Source organism: Malania oleifera, chromosome 3, assembly GCF_029873635.1.
Source record: "Malania oleifera isolate guangnan ecotype guangnan chromosome 3, ASM2987363v1, whole genome shotgun sequence".
Lineage (NCBI taxonomy): Eukaryota > Viridiplantae > Streptophyta > Magnoliopsida > Santalales > Ximeniaceae > Malania > Malania oleifera.
The window spans coordinates 7415626-7435386 of NC_080419.1; the positions used below are offsets into that span (position 1 = coordinate 7415626).

At 37.1% G+C, this 19761-nt stretch overlaps 1 protein-coding gene across 1 annotated transcript; it reads left to right on the forward strand.

Moving 5' to 3' along the window:
- Positions 1-2103: 2103 nt before the first annotated feature.
- LOC131152391 (uncharacterized) lies at positions 2104-18696 on the forward strand. Its single transcript, XM_058104246.1, has 4 exons — positions 2104-2333; positions 2992-3103; positions 3715-3892; positions 18326-18696. Exons 3-4 carry the CDS (start codon positions 3764-3766, stop codon positions 18425-18427), a joined length of 231 nt encoding a protein of 76 aa, XP_057960229.1. The 5' UTR covers positions 2104-2333; positions 2992-3103; positions 3715-3763; the 3' UTR covers positions 18428-18696.
- Positions 18697-19761: the final 1065 nt, after the last annotated feature.

The following is a 19761-nucleotide window of genomic DNA, read 5'->3' on the forward strand; positions in this document are numbered from 1 at the left end:
TATAACTATCACAAAGTCTAATTTGGCTTAAAAAGTCTTACCTCAACTCAGGGATGATTTCGAACTTCGTTTTCCCAATAATCTGCTCCGGTAAACTTATAGAGAACTTCGTCAGGAGCATCGTGGTAGCCTCAAATCTTCGATCCGGTGACTGGCGGGCCAAAGTGAGAGGGCCAAAGAGGAGGGAGAGAGTGGAGAGGAGGCTTGCAATTGAAGATAAAAATCAGATTTTTAGTATTTATAGACAGTAGAATTCGTCGACGAGCTCGACCTTCGTTGACGAGTTCTTCACAAATTTCGTCGACGAAATCTAGTCTTCCTCGACGAAATTCAGTCGGCTCAAAACCCCCCTCTCGGTATTTTCTTGTCGATAAGGCCCTGTATTCGTCGACGAAATCCTTAAATCCTTCATCGACGAAGCTTGGCAACTTCCTTCTTTATTTTTATTTTTTGTTTCCATTCCCCTTTCTTTTATCATTTAAATTCCATTTTTAATTCGGGTCGTTACATCATATTCTAAAATCATCATTTCTGGTATCTCATACATACATATACATTTTCATCAAAATAGCAGTATTTTCTAAACATACATTTCATATGTAATATACAAAGATAGCATAGGCTTTTCTGAAAATAAATGTGCTCATAATTAATAATAACATGCATGGAAAGTAATTACTTTAGTTTATTCCATTACCTAGCTACTGAGAAAGCCCCTAAAATATCCTAGCCTGACCCCCGTAGTATTTCCTGATAAGTACCCTGAAACTGAAAACTTCCAGTATTAATCATCAGTATTTTCATGCGTACATCAATTTCTATAACTACCATAAAGTCTAATTTGGCTTAAAATGCCTTACCTCAACCTAGGGATGATTTCCAACTTCGTTTTCCCAACGATCCGCTCCGGCAAACTCGTAAAGAACTTCGCCAGGAGCGTTGTGGTAGTCTCAAATCTTCAATTGGGCGATTGGCGGGGCCAAAATCGAAGAGAGAGAGAGTGAGAGGGCCGAAGAGGAGAGAAAGAGAGTGGAGAGGAAGCTAAAAAGTGAAGTAAAAATTGGATTTTTCATATATATATATATATATAGGGGATTTCATCGACGAGCCACGCTCTTCGTCAACGAATTCTCACTAATTTCGTTGACGAAATTCAGTCGACACCAAAACTCCTCTCGGTATTTCTTCGTCGACGAACACAGGGCTTTGTCGACGAAATCCTTTAAGCCTTTGTCGACGAAACCCTGTGTTCGTTGACGAATCTAGGCAATCTTTTAAAATTTATCCATTTGTTTCTGTTTCTATTTCTCTCCCTCTTAACTATTCAAATTTCATTTTTTATTTGGGTTGTCACAGAAGTAGTTAATATATGGGTGACATCCAAATGGGAGTGTTATGAAAAATGTGTATGTCACCCCATCTTCTATCACTTCGATTTTTTCACCCCAATATTACCCTATAAAAGGGCACCCTACCCCTTACATTTGGAACACACATCTTTGCATGCTTGTATAGTCACTTGCATGCTTGAAGTAAGTGGGGTATATAGAAAGAAAAAGAGAAATAAAAAAAAGAGAGATATCTTGTACAAGGCCGATTCCGATATTTTCTACAAGGCTGATTACAAATCATCTTGTAATTCCGACCGTGATAGTGAAATTTTTGATCCCATCCGCTTGTGGAGTAGACATAGCCGAACTACGTAAATTTCTCTCTTATCTCTATTTATTTTCATGCATTTTTTATTAAGATTTGGTATATTTCTAATCTATAATATTATAAAGGGGACCCCTTTAATATCTTCAATTAAAAATATTAAATTTATTCCTATAATTATTTATATTTACCAAAATTTCTTTTTAAATATTTACAACCATATTGAAATATTGTTATAATTATATTAAATTTATACTTATTATTTTTCATTATTATTTCAAAATATCTTAGATATTAATTATTTAGTTCGGAATAATAAAATGGTTAATATAAGCTAAGCTATTCTTGTGAAAAGGTCTATTCGGCCAAATGTAGAAAGCGTTTCTTCCAATAATACCCCCCATCAATTTGAAAAATTATAGACTATTATCCTCTCCCAGCTCGCCACACTCCACGACTCTTGCTCATTTCGGCAACCCCCTACCATAGTTCCCTCTCTCATTCTCTGAATCAACATGAAACCCTAGCTTGCTAACCCTTGTTTTCGACCTCGATTCTGGTCGAGTCGGATTCTTCGTCGGATTCTGAGTGATTTTGGTCGATTTGAGTTCTTCAAGCGTTGGGTTTAGGGTTATTCAAATCCTTGCTACGCTGCTCTTCGATTGGGTTCTCATCAGGTATCTTCGTTGAAGCCTCTCTCTCTAAGCTCTGTACCGGAGATGTTTGGTTCTTCTTGTTTTCATTTTTTTTTTCTTAGATTATGGTAAATTGACAAGAAAAGAAGTGAGCATTTGAGTTTGAGTTTGCGTCTGCGTCTGCGGCGGAGCTCAAACACATGGATGTTGGATTGGGGGTTGCGGAGCAGCCTACGACCAAATCCAGCACGAAGGCAGATGGTTTCAGAGGCTGAGGGAAATTGAATGCCAAATTATCAACCTTGTGTTCATAAATTTTGCCATTTCGATCCGTCTTGTGCCAGAAGGTGCCTTGAAATTGGCCCTCTGCCTCCCATGGAACCCTGGAAACACCCCTCAACTTCCACTTAATCAATATGTTGTTCTCTGACACTTGCCAAATCCTAAGAATCTGCAGCGGAATTTCCCGAGACATCACTCACCCAAGAAATCTCATTTGATTGTCAAATTCACCCAAAAGGAGACTTAAGGATTTGTCTCAGAAATCCAAAACCATAACCCTAGAAAAAAAATTGAACGAATACTATGAAGAGACGACAGGGGAGGAGAGTATGGTACCCATAGAAATGTGTTTACTTAGATTATAGCAGCTGCACCATATATATGTGAAATATTTATTTTTATTGTTTATGGGTGTAAGGTGTAAATGGGATAACAGTGAGAAACATTTAAAGCCAGAAGCTGGGTTGCTTCAGCTTCGGGAAGGTCTTAAGGTGTTTGCGAATTTGCGACCGGCATCAGTGTTGCCCCAGGTAATTTTTTTTCTTGATGCATTAGTGTGCACTTTTAATATGTTCTTTGTGTTTTTAATTTCCATATGAATTTAGTTTTGGATTGTAAATGATAACTGAATCAGGCCAAGTTATTGTGCAAAGTTTGTTTAATCTTTGAGATGAATTAGTTCTATAGTGAAGTGCATATATGTAAGTTTGATGCATTTCAAATTTTCTCAAGTAGTTTGATATTTTGATTTAAAATTTTCATTAAACTAATTTATTTACATATTTATTTTTTAACTTTAATATTTGAGAAAATGTAATAATTGAAGGAGATGAATGCCCTTGCATTTATTAATTTTTTTGGGAATTGACAAGGTAAAAAGCAAGTGGGAATTAGGATAAATTGGGAATAAAAGCAATAAGAATGGCTGAATGGGTATTCCTTTCTGCAAAAATTATCAGCAATATGTTATTATATCAATGAATTTTTTGGAAGTTCATTTGAAACCCCTCTCTCTCAAGTCTCACCCTCTTGCTCTCATTCTTTCGCCCCTCCCCTTGTGTGTGTGTGTGTGTGTGTTTGTACAGGTGTAGATTATTTCTAATTTTCTAAGGTTTTTGGTGTTCTGGATTACTTGGTACAGATTCAGCTGCTCAGAGATCCTTCATTGTTGAACAATATCTCAAGTAAAGATGTCTTCCCTGGGAACTTCGAAGGGAATTCTTGAGATTGCTAAGTTCGCTCTCTACGTTTCTGTTCCGATCGCTCTTATGTATACTTTTGCCAACAATACTAAGAATCTACAGAAAGTCATGGGCAATGTACTCTCTCTCTCTCTCCCTCACTCTCTAGTATGTGTGTGTGTGCGTGCGTGCGTTTGGATAGTCATGTGTTGTTTACCTGCTTAGTGCCAATTAGCAGTAATTGTCATAGAATTTTTAAGCATATGAAAATCTTGGAGCTGATGTAGAACTCTAAAGCATATCAAAGTTCTGGATCTAATTAGGTTTTCATTACACATGTATCTGTTTAACTTCATGAGAAGTAAACTAGAAAGCTCAAACCATCATAAATAAAAAAGCAAGAAACATATGAGGTTTTAGATGTAATGCAAGGGCAAGACGCTTTTCTTTGTGTAGAGTTTGGCATGGAACTGGGATGGATGCAAACATTTCAGGATCTTAGAACTTGTACTGCAAATATTACCATTGAATTGAGTTGTTTACTTATCAAATAATTTGCTTGCTTGTGGTAAAAATAATTTTTTGTGTGTTTTTTCTGCTTATGTAACTTGGGTGCAACACAAATAAAGCTAAGGTCTTCGCAGCTAAATTTACTGTATGCTTTCATGACTTTTCAAGTAATAGGTTTTTAGATCATTGTGTGGTAGACATGGTTAAATTGTTGTCGCTGTATGGTTTTTTATATGTGTTTTTGTGTACGAGTCTATGAGAGGATTCATTATTATGGTTTTTTGGGAGAATTTATCTAGTTAAAATGTCCTATTCAATTTTTGTGTTTATCCTCATTGCATTGCTTAATTTTTTGAGATGAGTATGTTTCCCCATTGTGAAGATGTGAGTGATTGTATTGCATTTAACCTTTGCTAACTATCTCAATTATTATTCTTATCATCATCATCATCATCATGATTATTAGGTTGTCATCTGTTTTACTTGGAGTTGGATATGCATGTTTGGCTCAGGCTTTGAGCCTAGGTTTAGTTTCATCTGAGCACTTCAAAGTTTGGATAATCGGACTTAGCCAAAATTTTTTAGTCTGGCTGTATCCTCATATCTAGGGGCTCATTCTATTTTCTACATGACATGGCATTTCATATCTGAAAACTTCATTCATTTTTAAATATTAACATAAAATAGATTAAGAATGTCTTTGGGTGTTTCTAACAGGTTGCTAATGTTTCAACTGTTCTAATTGCTAACTAGACACACCTGTTTGATGTGTATCCTGCAACTGTCAAAATTAATACATTTGTTGGTTATGTATCTGGAAGCAGGCATACTTGACACATCCTATTCCTCATCCATGTCATTTTCTGTTTGACTGGGTTATTTCCTACAAATATACATCTATAAGTTGCTTTCTTGTTATTGGTTAGGCAACTGTGGTGGTGAGCAAATCATTAAGTTGGAGTTGTTTTGCTGTTTGATTGCTTCTTGTGCCACCCCTAGTTGAAGCTAAACCCTATAATTTTACAACAACAACAACAACAACAACAACAACAGTAGCAACAGCAGCAGCAGCCTAAATTAACCTTACCAATCATTGTGTTCTACATTTGAAAATAGTGATATTCTGAGGGCCTCTCTAGTTTTGGAAAATGATTTTCATTTTCCATTTCCAATCTTTAAACAGTTATAGAAATGCTACCTTGTTGCCACTTTTCCAAGTTTCATATACAAATATTGGAAAATTGGAAAACAAGGTGACATAATTGTCATTCTTTAGAAAACTGGAAATGGAAAATGAAAACTGTGAGGCTCAATGTTCTGATTAATCTTTTTTTTTTTTTTTGTATAAATGTATATGTTTTACCTCTTCTAGTTTTTTCATTTTTAGGTTATTAAGAGGGCTTTAGTTGTGGATAAGACAAGAAATGGGCTTTAATATCATCTAACTAAAGGCAGAATAGGTGTAGCCTTCAACATATTGTTAGCCAAGACTAGAGCCTCAGTTAAAACTGGTTTTTTGTTCTCTGTCTATTTAAAAGAACATTTGAAATGCATTGAGCCATTGATAATATTTTGAGGAACACTCTACTGACTGCATCACCAAAACAGCCACTTGAGCTGGAACCTAAGTTTTCAAAAGATGCCTCCACCTATAACCACTGAGCTCATTGGCCGTGCACTAGCAGAACTATGATTTTAAGATACATATTTTTTTCCCCCGTGGGGAGGGGGGCATAGAAGTGAAATAATGTAAGTTTTCTGGTCATTCTAGAATTTGAAAATAGTTGGGGGACCAACGGCAAACTTTTCCAAAATTTTAATATAATTCTGCGTCTGATGGGATGCCTCATCAGCAGTCCTTTAAACTGAGCCGAAAACTAACTCTTGTTACAAGAATAGGGATTTCAGATCTTGGATGAGGAACAAGAGATTCCAAGATAAGGACAATTTTCCACCTATAGCATCACCACCAATTTCAATCAGATGTCTAAAACAATTTTGTTTTGGATGAGAAAAGAAGATGATTCAATTGAAGGAAAATAATGTACAAAACGTAGAGTAATAAATCTTCCTTAAAAGAGCAGACACAACAAAAAGTAGAAAAAAGAAAGCAAAAAAACATCAATTAAGCCAACAATGATAGCCGATACTGTTGTATGTTGGAGAAGCTCACTCCTTTGAAGCATCTTGGGCCAACACAATGAAGTTTTGCTAAGTAATGAATCTTCACATAACAAAGAAAAACTCAGCTTCTTCATAGAAGAAATGCGCATATTATGTTCCAACCATAACCCGTCAACACTGCAAAAAATGCACATCTCCATAATGCCACAACATCCTTCTTCCTCCCAATGCCACAAAAAGAGATACCCAACAAATTTTCCACAAAGTCTTTGCACTTTATCCAATAAACAGAAAAGCTTGTTCCAAATTTTCCAAGCAAAATCACAATGCAAAAACAATGAGAAGCTGTTTCTGAACTTTTAAAGCAGAAAAGTACACATGAAGAAAGTGCCTTCGAATACTTTGCAACATATTATTGATTTTAAGTCTATTAAGCACAACCAACCAAATGAAAGCCTTAACTTTTGGGAGGGACTTTGGCCTTCCAAATTTTTTTATTTATTGAAAATGAAAAATTAGTGCTAGTCAAAAGATAGCAAAGAGATTCGCAAGAATAAATCCTTCCAAAGACCAAAAACAAGTATCTACACCAAAGGAAAATAGAAATTATCCAACACCAACAACAAAGAAGAGTGCTCATCCACCTTCCTATCATTAAGCGATCTGAAAAATGGAAATATCATTGGCGAAGGACCATCTGTAACCAGAAAAGATGAAATGACAGCATTATGTCCGAAATCAAGCGATAAAGACAAGGAAAAGAAGCAGGCAACACAACATTACCTATCCAGATATCTTCTTGAAAACAAATACGAGAATTCTCTTCTAGAACAAACTTAGTATGTGGAATAAATCTGAGAGATAAACCTCCATGGACTCTCCAAATAACATCTTAGTCTCAAGTTAGCATCCCAATCATTCATATGAAAACCAAACATACTTGTAATAACTCTATGCTGAAGAGAGGAATCCTCTAATGGGAATGACCAAAGCCATTTAGCAGTGTTTCTAGACACCAAACTTCCAAGACTGGAGCCCCCTTCCTATTTAGACGTACACACTACATCCCTATTAACCAAATGATCCCTCTTCCCCCCGACACAAGACCAAAGAAAATCTATCATAATTTTCTCTAGCTTACTAGCAATATCGAATCCTAAAAAATAGAAAACGGAGTCTAGTGAAGCATGCCTGTTTCAGAGTTATGTGACCTTGTAAAGAAAATAACGTCCCTTTCCACCCATCTAAATGTGTAGACACCCTCTCCACAACTAGATCTCAAAAGCCTGTCCATCCTAGGATTACCACCCAAAGGGACCCCTAAGTAAGACAAGGGCCAATCTGAAATACCACAATCCGCTAACCAGGCCAACTCCCTGACTCTATTAGCATTCAGATTTATAGGCAGAAACTCGCTCAAAACTATGAAGGAGGCCCAAAGGGCATAGCATCATCTTAAAAAAGAGTTATGATCACCTAAAAAGAACATAGTATTATTGGCAAATTGAAGATGAGACACAACCCTCACTCCTCTCCTCACTTCCAAACCTTTCACCAGCTACTTATCTACAATCCTATCTACCTACTCAAAACATCAACCACTAACACAAACAAAAAAAGGGAGAGCAAATTGGGCATCCCTTGTCTAACACCCCTGGAAGCTTTATACCAAGATTTAGGTTCTAATATAGTAGAAAAGAAAACATTGGATATGCAGCCCCTCATTCAAGAGCTCCACCTCTCCCCAAGCCCCTTTCCAACAAATAACTTATCCAAGAAATTCCAACTAAGAATATGGGTAGAAAAAATAAACCTCATGCTGTCTTCAGAGGATACTTGGACTTTGTGGAACACTACTTGGTTCTTCAATTCACAAATATGATGCATAAGAACAACCACAGAGGGAGAAGATGATCACCTGGGAAATTTTGACCGAGCAAAGTCTGAGGATGAATAATTAGCTTGGACCAATCACTAAGACTGATTAGCCCAATCATCTACCCTGATGTTCCATCTCTCTATTTTTTTGTCCATTGGATGCTATTGGGCCTGAGCTACACAGCAGGAGGTAGCCCATCTCTCATTCTACAAACCTTCCCACCCTCTCCCAAGATTTGAACCCGAGATATCCAAGTTGGAAGTCTCAAGCTCTAAATCGTTGGGATGCCCCTAGAGGATTCATTTTTGTTTGCTGGCAATAAAAAATGTGTGTTGCCATTTCTTATGCCGAGCCATAGATGGGATAATTGGTATTTTCTGTAGGAATATGAGGTGCTAATTCACTTCATAGTGGAATGGCTTATCAAAAGGCTCTTCAGAGGGAGACTTTAAGCTTGAGGTGTATGTCTTGTTTCTGAAATTTATTCCAGAACCCATCATATAGGGCCCTGGAATCTATAAATTTATCCTCTTTACTGACCCAGTTAGCAGATTTAACTGAAAATTTACCCTTGGGATCTCTCCATCAGGGGCAGAGGGCAGGTGGAGGGATGGGGGATGTGCAGTTATGCTTAGGAATTCTCTTCTTTGTCTCCAAGAGCATTTTGGGAGAAACTAGGATAGGAGAGAATAAATTTGGCATAGGCTGATTTGTTGTGTGAGTTTGATGAGTTTGTAATGATGTCTGATATACATATCATGCCTTTATTTGGTATGCATAGTTAATGTTTTGAGGCTTTTATAAGAAATTTTAATATTTAACATCTTTTAGAGTTAGAAACAAATTTCTCATTCTAACATGCTTCTATCAGCTACTCCTTTTTTAATGCAGCTCTTTATCTGATTTTGTTCAATTTCCAAGTGAGGTGCTTCTTTTGGATTTCAACAACTTTTAGTTGAGAATCTGGTGATTTATGATCTTATCATTGGATTTGATGATGTACTTTTGATGATGTGAGAGCTTCATAAAGCATTCCAAGTTTTGACATTTTATGGCGCACTACTAGATATCAATATTTCAACTAAGTTGTACTCTCAATTTTTAGAACTAAAAAGGGCCCCAAGGGGTTTGCCACCCAAATACAAGGGGAAAACGGAAAAACCATACAGAGAAAAAAATAAGCAAAGTCATGTAGAAAAATTGTGGTAGGGTGGAAGTTTTCATAATTCCAAAGCAAGAGTGAATAATCATATCTCTAAGCCCCTGTGCAGTAGATTCCTTAAATTTTTTTTCCTGTTTCTCTCTCTTGAAATACATCAAGCAACTCAAAAAGGAGCTAACCCACCCACCCTTTTCAAGTACGTGTTCCCACCATTGATTTTTCTGCACTGAAGAACAGAGCCAAAGCCATGAGGCATTAACCAACTAATCTTGAACCATTGCCACAAAAAACAACAAAATTTCCCTAGCAACAGGACAATGCAGCAACAAATGATTGGAGTTCTATCTTTTTTTCACACTTGAAGCAGCACCAGCTTACACAAAGCACCCCTCTCTCTCCTTCAAAGATTCTCTTGTTACTGGTCAGGATGAATCCCAAACAGACTCCCAAGCAAGAAAGCGCCTTTCTTGGGGGCATTTACTTTCCCACTCAGCTTTCCACTGTAAGTGACCGCCTCTATCTCTGCTTACCACAACATAATAACTTGGGGCAGAGAATTTGAACTCTTTTCCCCCAGCCACCTGACTGCGTTTCCTGCTTTGAAATTTGGTTCAGATGCCACAGATCTCAGCAAGCAAATTTTCGGCAGCCTCAATTTCTGTAGCAAATTTCTGTGAAATACCAGATTCCACACAATATCCCCCTTATGGGCAAATGCACCTGTGAACGAACAATCATCATTACCAGAAAGCCATGGGGAAATGGGATGCAATTTTATTTGTAAATAACATTCTGAAGACATTGAAGGCTTGAAGCTCTCTCTTGTCAAAGTTCATAGATCATGGAAGTCTTGCTGCTGACTTCCCTTGGAGCTCTCTCTCGTCGAAGACCAGGGAAGCCTTGCAGCATTAGCTCCGTTGGAGCCCTTCTTCTCAATCTCGTGCAGGATCTTTGTTCAAGCCCTAGACTGCCTTATGACACATTGACACCTTCCTCCCCTTTGAAGCTCTCTAGTTGAAGATCTTGGATGCCTTGCAGCCATAGCTTTGTTGGAGCTCTAGAGGGACTCGAGACCCTTTCCTCCACCTCGCACCTCTCTCCCAACCTCAAACCTCTTTTTCCAGCTCAAAACCCTCTTCCTTCTCCCTGTCTCAAAGCCTCTTCTCTTCTCATAGGCTGAAGCCTCTTCTTGGTCAGCAGCTGTTTTCTTGTGCATTCTCTCCCTCTCTGATTTCTGCCATGTGACGTGATGACAGGTTGGCCATTTTCATCAAGAGAAAGCCCTTTGACCTAGCTCCTGACAGTGAGAAAGTCGACCTCCTGAGGGTTACTGAAAATTGCAAAGGTAGGAGCCCAGGAGGGTCTCCATCTTTCTTGATGTGGGTGATATTGAATGGCTCTTGGCTGTCCTAGATGAGTTCTGCAGCTCCTTCAGTGCTAGGCCTTTTGCTCCCTCTTGGCTTTGATGCTGGAGGTTGGAGAAGAAGGTGTTGCTGCTCCAACTTAGAGAAAACTGTTTTGGCAAGTTCCTTACCCTAGCTGAAATTAATGGAGGTTGGAGTTTCATCGCTATACTGGAGGGTCCTGACTCAAAAAACTGGTCTATGTTCTGCTCGGCTGTGCTGCTGCGGAGCTAGGTTGTAGAGTGATTCCTAGCCTTCCAGCCCATCCTAAGGTGTTTGTGCTGTTCCAACTTACAATCGAGACTCCCTGCTGATCCTAATAGAGATTTTACCCCCTCCCTCTCTTTTTCTTTCTCTCTCTTCCAGAGGTTGAGTGTGCATGCCCTCACTGCAGGGGCTGCATTAGGCTTTCCATTGCCAAGTTGCAGTTGAAGTTAGGGGAGAAGATGCGTGAGCGCATGTGATGTTTTGCAATTTTTGATTTGCGAGTTCTTCCCTTAAAATCTTCTGTGCTCAGCTCTCTATGCCTCAGTCCTAGCTTCAAGGAGTTGAGGGATAGTTTTTCTTGCAAGCTCTATTGTTAAAGCCCTGATGGTTTCACTTTCTGCCTTCCACTTGCTAGGTCCCTCTCCCCCTCTCCACCTGTTAGGCCTACTGCCTTCACTCCTTTCCCATTGGGCAGCTGAATCAATTTCCTGCGGTAGAGACGAGAATATAGTAGCTGAAGCCATAGAAAATCAAATCCTGGTTGACCCAAAACTTCATATTCATTTTTTGACCCAACTCCTATTTGGGCAGATTGAAGAATTCTCGCAATTCCTCGTTGCTTAAATATTCTTCAACTGATTCTCGTTACCAGCATCAATTTTCCTGCATCAAAGGGTATTTTTCAAGCAGTTGTCTTCACCTTTTTAGTTTCTACCACCAGTGAGATCTTCTCCTCTCTTGTTATTTCTTTTCTTGTTACTGTTATTAAATATATATATATATTTTCAATAGTTGGTTAGCTGTGGTGATTTTGTGTCTAGGATTTGTAGGTTTAATAAATTTTTTTTTTTGTGTTTTTGTGTTTTCATTTGCAAGTCTTGGAATATAACAAAATTTTATATTTTATTTTTCAAAAAGTGCTATTGCATGGGTTTTAGTCTAGCTTGGATGCACACTCAAAATTGTATGCTTAAAATTTTTTTTTTTAATGCATTGTATTGTGTGAGTAGTTTCTACTAGTTGTAGGGTGTAACTTAGAAAATTGTCTTTGTGAAATAAGTTTGCAAAAAAAAGAAAGACGCAAGTGTGTACTTCATCTGTGTAACACAAAGTCTTTGTACGCATAATTGGTCCCAAGCCCGGATAAAGGAGTAGGGTTGTACTAGGTAGCTGACAGCTAACGTAAAACTTTGTTAGACCAAAATCTCCTAGATCAAGGGAATAGACTAAGTCAGTATAAAAGGAGGAGGATTAATAAGTTAGTACAAGAAACTAAGCTAAGATTAGCAACTTGGAATATAGGGCATCTTATGGGAAAAAAATATGGAAATAGTGGAAATAGTGTTTAGAAGGAAAATTAATTTAATCTGCCTTCAAGAGACGAAATGGGTAGGAGAGAAAGCCATGGAAATTGAAAAATCAGGATTTTGAACTTTGGTACACCGGCAAAGAGAAACATAAAAATGGGGTGGGTATTATTGTAGATAGAGACCTAAAAGATAATGTAGTAAGTGTTAAAAAAATAGGGGATAGGATCATGACAATCAAGTTAGTTTTAGGCCTAGAGATAGTGAACGTGATTAGTGCATATGCTTCCAAGATAGGCTTAGTAGAATAATCTGGAAAACAATTTTGGGAAGATATGGATAGTATTTTAAAAGGGATTCCGATGTCTGAAAAGACATTTATAGGAGCTGATTTGAATGGTCACATTGGGAAGGACTTCCCCATATAGGGTATGAGAGGATGGATACATGGAGGCCATGGATATGAAGATAAAAATGAGTTCGGTGATACAATCTTAAATTTTGCCATGTCTTACGATTTGGTTATATTGAATACTTGTTTTAAAAAAAGAGAAGAACACTTGATAACTCTCAAGAGTGGGTATAATAAAAGTCAAATAGATTTATGTTTGACTAAGAACAAAACTGTCTATCTTGTAAGGATTGCAAAGTTATCTCAGGTGAAAGTTTGACTACACAACATAGAGTCTTAGTATTAGATATACATATTAAAGAATGGAAGAGAAGGAGTAGCATAAATCAACACAAGAGGACTAGATGGTGGAGTTTGAATGGAGATAATATAGTAAAATTCATAGATATAATGAACAAAGAATGTGATTGAACAATAGGGGATAAGGTTGAATGCAAATACTATTTGGAATACAATTTGGAATTCTATAGTAAGGATAGCAAAAGAGGTTTTAGATGAGTCTAAAGGAAGATACTTGGGTAGTAAAGAAAGTTGGTGGTGGGATCAAGAAGTCTAAAAAACCGTTAAGACAAAAAGAAATTGATATAAAATATGGAAAAATTATAGAAATATAGAAAATCTTGAAAAATATAAAGAAGCGAAAAAAAATGCAAAAAAGACTATCAATGAAGCTAAACATGGAGCTTATGATACTTTATATACTAAGCTAGATACAAAAGAAAGAAAAAAAGACATTTATAGACTTGATAGAGTTAGAGAAAGAAAATGAAGAAATTTAGGTTTTATAAAATGTATAAAAGACGAGAATGATAATATCTTAAGTAGAAAAGAAGACATAAAAGAAAGGTGGCAGAGATACTTTGATAAGTTGTTCAATGAAAACTAAAATGAAAGATTGAACTTGGAAGTGACAAATGAAGAGAAGATTAAAAATAGGAGATTTATTCTTAAAATTAGCATCCTTGAAGTTAAGATGACATTAATAAAGATGAAAAGTGAGAAATCTATAGGACCAGATAAAATACCAATTGAAGTTTAGAAATGTTTAGGGGATAAAGGAATTATTAGGTTAACTAATCTATTCAATAATATTATAAAAATCAAGAAAATGCTAGACGAATGGAGGAAAAGTACGTTAGCACCTTTGTATAAAAACAAAGGCGACATTCAAAACTATAATAACTATTGTGGAATTAAGATTATGAGCCATACGATGAAATTATGGGAAAGGGTAATTGAATATAGAATAAGATTAGAAACGAAGATTTCAGAAAATTAATTTGGTTTTATGCCTAGGAGATTAACAATAGAAGCTATTTATCTTTTAAGAAGTTTAATGGAAAAGTTTAGGGAAAAGAAGGACTTACATATGGTTTTTATTGATATAAAGAAAGCTTATGATAGAGTACCTAGGGAAATGCTTTGGTGGGTATTAGAAAAGAAGGGAGTTTGTAGTAGATATATAGAGGTCATTAAAGATATGTATGATAGAGTAGTGACTAGTGTCAAGACCATAGAAGAGTCTAGAGAGTTCCCAATCTCAATAGGTGTTTGTCAATGTTCTACTTTGAGTCCTATCTTTTTACTTTAGTAATTGATGAAATTACTAGGAATATCCAAGATGAGATCCCTTGGTGTATGTTTGCAGATGATATCGTGTTGATTGATGATAGTAGGAGCAGAGCAGAATCTAAGCTAGAAGCCACATTAGAGTCTAAAGGGTTTAGGATAAGTAGGAATAAGACTGAATATATGAAATGTAATTTTAGTAATTGAAGGAGTAGCAACAAACAGAAGGTTGAACTGGATAATCAAGAGATTAGTAGAACTGATAAGTTTAGATATCTTCAATCTATTATGCATGGTGAAGGGGAAATTGAAGAAGATGAAGTACATAGAATTAAGAAAGGTTAGGTAAAATGGAGGAGTGCGTTAGGTGTGTTGTGTGATCGTAGAATACCCTTAAATATAAAAGGAAAGTTTTATCAGACGGTTATAAGGCCAGCTATGCTTTATGGTTTAAAATGTTGTGCAACTAAGAAACAACATATACAATGAATGGAAGTTGCTGGGATGCATATGCTAAGGTGGATGAGTGGTTTAACATTAAAAGATAAAGTTAGAAATGAACATATATGCAAAAATTTAGGCATAGCATCGATTGAAAACAAAATAAGGGAGGGGTGACTTAGATGGTTTGGGCATTTAAAACACAGGCCTAGTAGAGCACCTTTGAGGAGGAGTGAGGTAGTTATGGTTTTTGGCATGAAAAGGGGTGGGGGTAGTCCTAAAATTACTGGGAATGAGGTAGTGAGGAAGGATTTAATAGCCGTTAATCTAATAGAGGAAAATGTTCTGAATTGGGTGAATTGGCGGAAAAGGATTCATGTAGTCGATCTCACCTAGTGTGACTTAAGTCTTGCTGCTGTTGTTGTTTTTGTTTTTCTCATTGGTGACCTTTTCACGTGGTCAAACTCGACGTCACACTCAAGGACTGGTAGATTCTTAATGTCTATTTTCCTTATCCCCAATACGGTTGCCTTGAGTTTGGAGGGCATCCAAAGAAGATTCCTTCGAGGGAACCTAGGTGAGATTTTTCAAATATCATCTTGTTAAATGGGGATCAGTTAGACAACCTTTAAAAAAGGGTATCCTTGGCCACAGATCCCTTATTATCTTTAATAAGGCCCTTTTGAGGAAATGGCTTTGGAAATTCATGATATAGAAAAATCATCTATGGAGGGATTTCATGCTGCTGAGTATGATCTCGATCACAATGGTTGGACCTTAAAAGATCCAAAGGAAGCTAATGGTATAGTTGTTTGGAGATATATTAGAAGAGGAAGGGAGAAATTCTTCTCTTTTATCTACTTTAATGTGGGGAATGGAGACGAGTGTTCTTCTGGTATGATATTTGATGTGGCAATTCCCTTCCATAATCATACTCACTTGTGACAAAGATGCCCTCTTTAGCCATCACATGGAGTCCACCAGTCAAGGGATTGTATGCGATATTCCTATGATTAGGAATGCTTTCGATTGAGGCGTTGATATTCTTCAGATTTCAGCAGTCTCTATGAGATTCAATGGCAGGCCAATTCTAACGAGCCCAAGTGGGTTTTGAGCAAGGATGGGAACTTTATTGTCAACTCTTTCTACAAACACCTTAGCTCCCTGGTTGTGACCAACACTAATTTCACTTGGAATCTGATTTGGAAAACGGCAGCCCCTCCCAAGGTTGCTTTTTCACATAGGAAGCAACTCTTGTAAGAATCCTTACCATGGACATTCTTCAAGGTTTCTCTCTTGTCAACAGATGCTTTTATGCTTGGAGTGTAGGAGGAATAGTTGATCACGTCCTTCCATATTGCTCATGGAGAACGAAGTTGTGGAACCCAGCCATCTCCATCTTACAACAAAAGTAGGTCACTGCGGCTATGGTAGAAGGTGAGCTATGAGCTTGGAAAGGGATTAGAGCAAATGAAGAAGTAAGCAAATCTCTCTCCCTCAACCCCCTTGCTATTTTTTGGGTGGTGTGGAGAAAAAGGGACAGAAGAGTCTTCAAAGGAGCTATTTTTTCTAGTCATGGACCATTGGATTGCTGTGATCTCTAGCTGGCATTTTGGGCTGGTTGGAAGGGGACCCCTTCGTAATTCTTGATCTTCTAGATTCTTTTCAGTGAGGGATGTTTCTCTTGTTGTTTCCTTTGTACTTGGGTGGCATCCCCTTGATGACTTTTTAAATATATTTACCATTTTCTGATAAAAAAAATCATTATCTGCAATATTGAACAGGATGGGGAATAGATCTTTAAAGCATTATCTCCACACCCAACATTTGACCAGAATTTAATTCTGTTATTTCCCACCTGGCTGCCAATAAACTCAGAGATGGTTCCTTTATTGCCTTCCAAAGCCTGGCCCCATGAGGGATTCTGACTTCCACATCATACCAGCCCCACTCTGTCAGGCCATGTTCGCCTTGGAGAACACTTTTTCCTGAGCCCATCCTTTTCTGTAGAAAAATCTCCAGAACCATTGACCCAACAAAGCCTGATTGAAGACTTATAACTTCCTCAGGCCAAGCCCCTCAGACTTGACTGGAGTGGACACACTGACGTTTAATTAAGTTACGCTTCCTTGTTGCGTCAACACTGCCCCATAGAAAATCTAAATGTTCTGCAGCCTCACATTGAGCTAGAAATAGTAAACAGGGAGATACAATAGGTTATGCCTTGCATGCCTTTCCAAGATTAGGGCGACGTTTGGTAAAATTAAGTGTTGAGTGCTAAATTTTGAATGCAGGTCTAAATCTTTGAGATGAATTCTGAATGTTAAGTGGAACTTTCTCAATTTGAGTAATGAATTATTGTAGTCGGTTGGTAGCCAACCTTTGAATGTGTGTGGGGGATAAGATTTGGGTGGTGAAGAGATGGGTTATGAAGCATTTGTTTTGGAATTTGCATTTTTTTAGGGACAGAAATGTCCAAGATAGCCTCTAAATGCACCTCTTAGAGAATCAGCAACTGGAAGATGCCTGCTTTGATCAGATGTAATTCAGAGGTTTACCAAACGTGGTCGGTTCACTGAATTTTAGAAGATAAGAGCCTAGCTTCTATTCAGAGGCTCTTAAGTGGAATGGGCCAGCCCTATATAAGAAGTTGAAAGTTTACCTGTCTTATATCCAAACTTAGCAAGACGAATAATCAAGTCACTTATTTAACCCACATGAATAACCTTGTTTTTTTTTGCACTCACCCTTAATGCTGAAAGAGCTCTGAACTGAAGGAAGATGAGATGTTGTTCTTGAGCAGAGGAAAAAAATAACTGATATCAGTACAAAGTAGGTCTCATCCAAGCTAGAATTGTTTGAATGGGCCTACTTCTAAAAAAATTCAATGAAGCATCATGAAGGATCAAGCAGGCACACATTATCCTTAAAAGAAGTTGAGGCAAACCCTCAGTACCCAGGACCCCAAAGTTAAAAGGTAAGGATAAGTGGATAACACGTCTCCTGGACCTCTCTAGCTAGGAAGAAAAACCTTTGAAGGGTACCATTAGTGATAATGGAGAAATGCTGAATCTGGTCCAATTTATCCATCTAGATCCAGAATTTGTTTAATCAAGATCGTGCAAGAAAGAATCCCTGTGCATGTGGAGCCTTCTCAACATTGATCTTCCTGATGATGCCAGGTTCTGCCTTGGGAATCCCTTTAATCAACATAGTCATTTGCCACTCTGTTTACTCTCTCAGTGATTTTTATTAATTATTTATTTTTCACTGCAAAATGTTGCCTAATGTCTAAGTAACCCCGCCATGCAATGCCCAGTTCAGCATGTAGATGTGCTTGATCTTTCTAGTGGTTCAAGCTTGAAGGTGATGGCGCACGGAACATAATGATGTATATTCTGTTTTCACTGAAGCAATACCATTCAACTGTGATGAACTATTATTCCAAGTAATTTATGATCATGGCGGGGATAAACATTGTTAGGAAAATCCTTCTCTTTATTATTGTTTTGATCTGCAGTCTGGCCTCTAAATTACATATTTTGTTTTCTGTGAAGCGCTCGTACGTAGTTTATCCCCCAGAGGGTCCACGGCCTCCTTCACCCGAGGAACTGAGGGAGATGGCTCGAGAATTGGCTCGCAAGAACAATACTCGTTAATGGCTCCATAGCGTTGTAAGTAGGAACTGTATAGGATCACAGTTTTATGTAATATGTGGTGATGAAGCAGGTTGGATCTCAGTCACTGAAAAGTATTTGGCCTGGCCTGGGCTGGATATTGTTACATACAGGTCCCTTTGCATTTGTTTGAGAGGCAAGGGTATTGTATTTTCTTTTAGACACCGTAAAGCTGGGAATACCTGTTTGATCAGGTGGCAGTACTCTGATATATACTTAAATATTAATGGAGCTCCTGTATCTTCTAACAATTTGAATTGTGGAAAACTAGCACTTTTTTGGGGTGTAGGAGCAAGCCAATTCAATATGTACACAGTTTGGTGCGGTTCGGTTTTGGCCAGAACCGAAAACTGAACCGAAATTTTCGGTTTTGGGATTTCTGAACCGAAACTGAAACCGAAATCGAAACAGAACTGAAATTAAGCTTTAATTGAAAATAAAAAATGTGGCGGTTTGGTTGTCCTTTTTTGGTTTTAAATCAATTTTTTTTTTACAAAAAAAATAACCTTTATTTTTCATAAAGTTATTAAAAATTTATTGAGCATTTTAATTTTTTTTAATTTTAACAAAATAAAATCTGTTGGACACTTAATAAAAATAATTTTTATTTTTCATAAAGTTTTTAAAATTTTATTGAGCATTTTTATTTTTATAATGACTATATGATTATATTGCATGCTATATTCTTACTAGTCATATTATATATATATATATATATATATATATATATCTATTTATATATATTTATATATATATCTTATATAAATTGTTATTTTGGTTTTTTTTGGTTCGGTTTCAACATAAAATCGAAATCGAAACCGAAATTGAAATTGAAATTGAAATCAAATATTTTTGTTTTTGGAAACTGCAATTGAAAATGAAAATTGAAAAATCGAAAAACTGAACCGTTTATGGTTTTGATTTGATTTTAAATTTTTAGGTAATTTATGTACACCCCCCACTCTTAACCTAAACGTTGAGAACAAATTATTGAATTGTCAGTCCGAGCAAGCGGTCTATCCTCTAACACGGTTTAAAAAAAAAATCTGAGATCATTTGGACATTGTGGCGGCAGATATTGTTTGGCCTTTTTTATTTTTAATATTTGTGGGGATGCAAAGTATATGACTGGGTTTTCATTGTCACATCATTAGCTGGAAAAGAAGGGCAAAGAGACGGAAAAGATTCACCACTAAACTTTTGTTTTGGGGGGCCTCAGCATCGTAACTTCACCGGTCAATGCTTCCCAGCTGTCTTTGGCCTACGCCTAAAGACGACCCTTTATCTTCCTTTATCGCTCATCAATTAAGGGGTCA

Excerpts from the sequence above, each read along its gene's own strand:
- LOC131152391 (XM_058104246.1), top strand. The coding sequence starts at position 3,764 with ATGTCTTCCCTGGGAACTTCGAAGGGAATTCTTGAGATTGCTAAGTTC. Across the intron at positions 3,893-18,325 it reads TACAGAAAGTCATGGGCAAT|CGCTCGTACGTAGTTTATCC; the intron begins GTACTCTCTCTC and ends TTTTCTGTGAAG.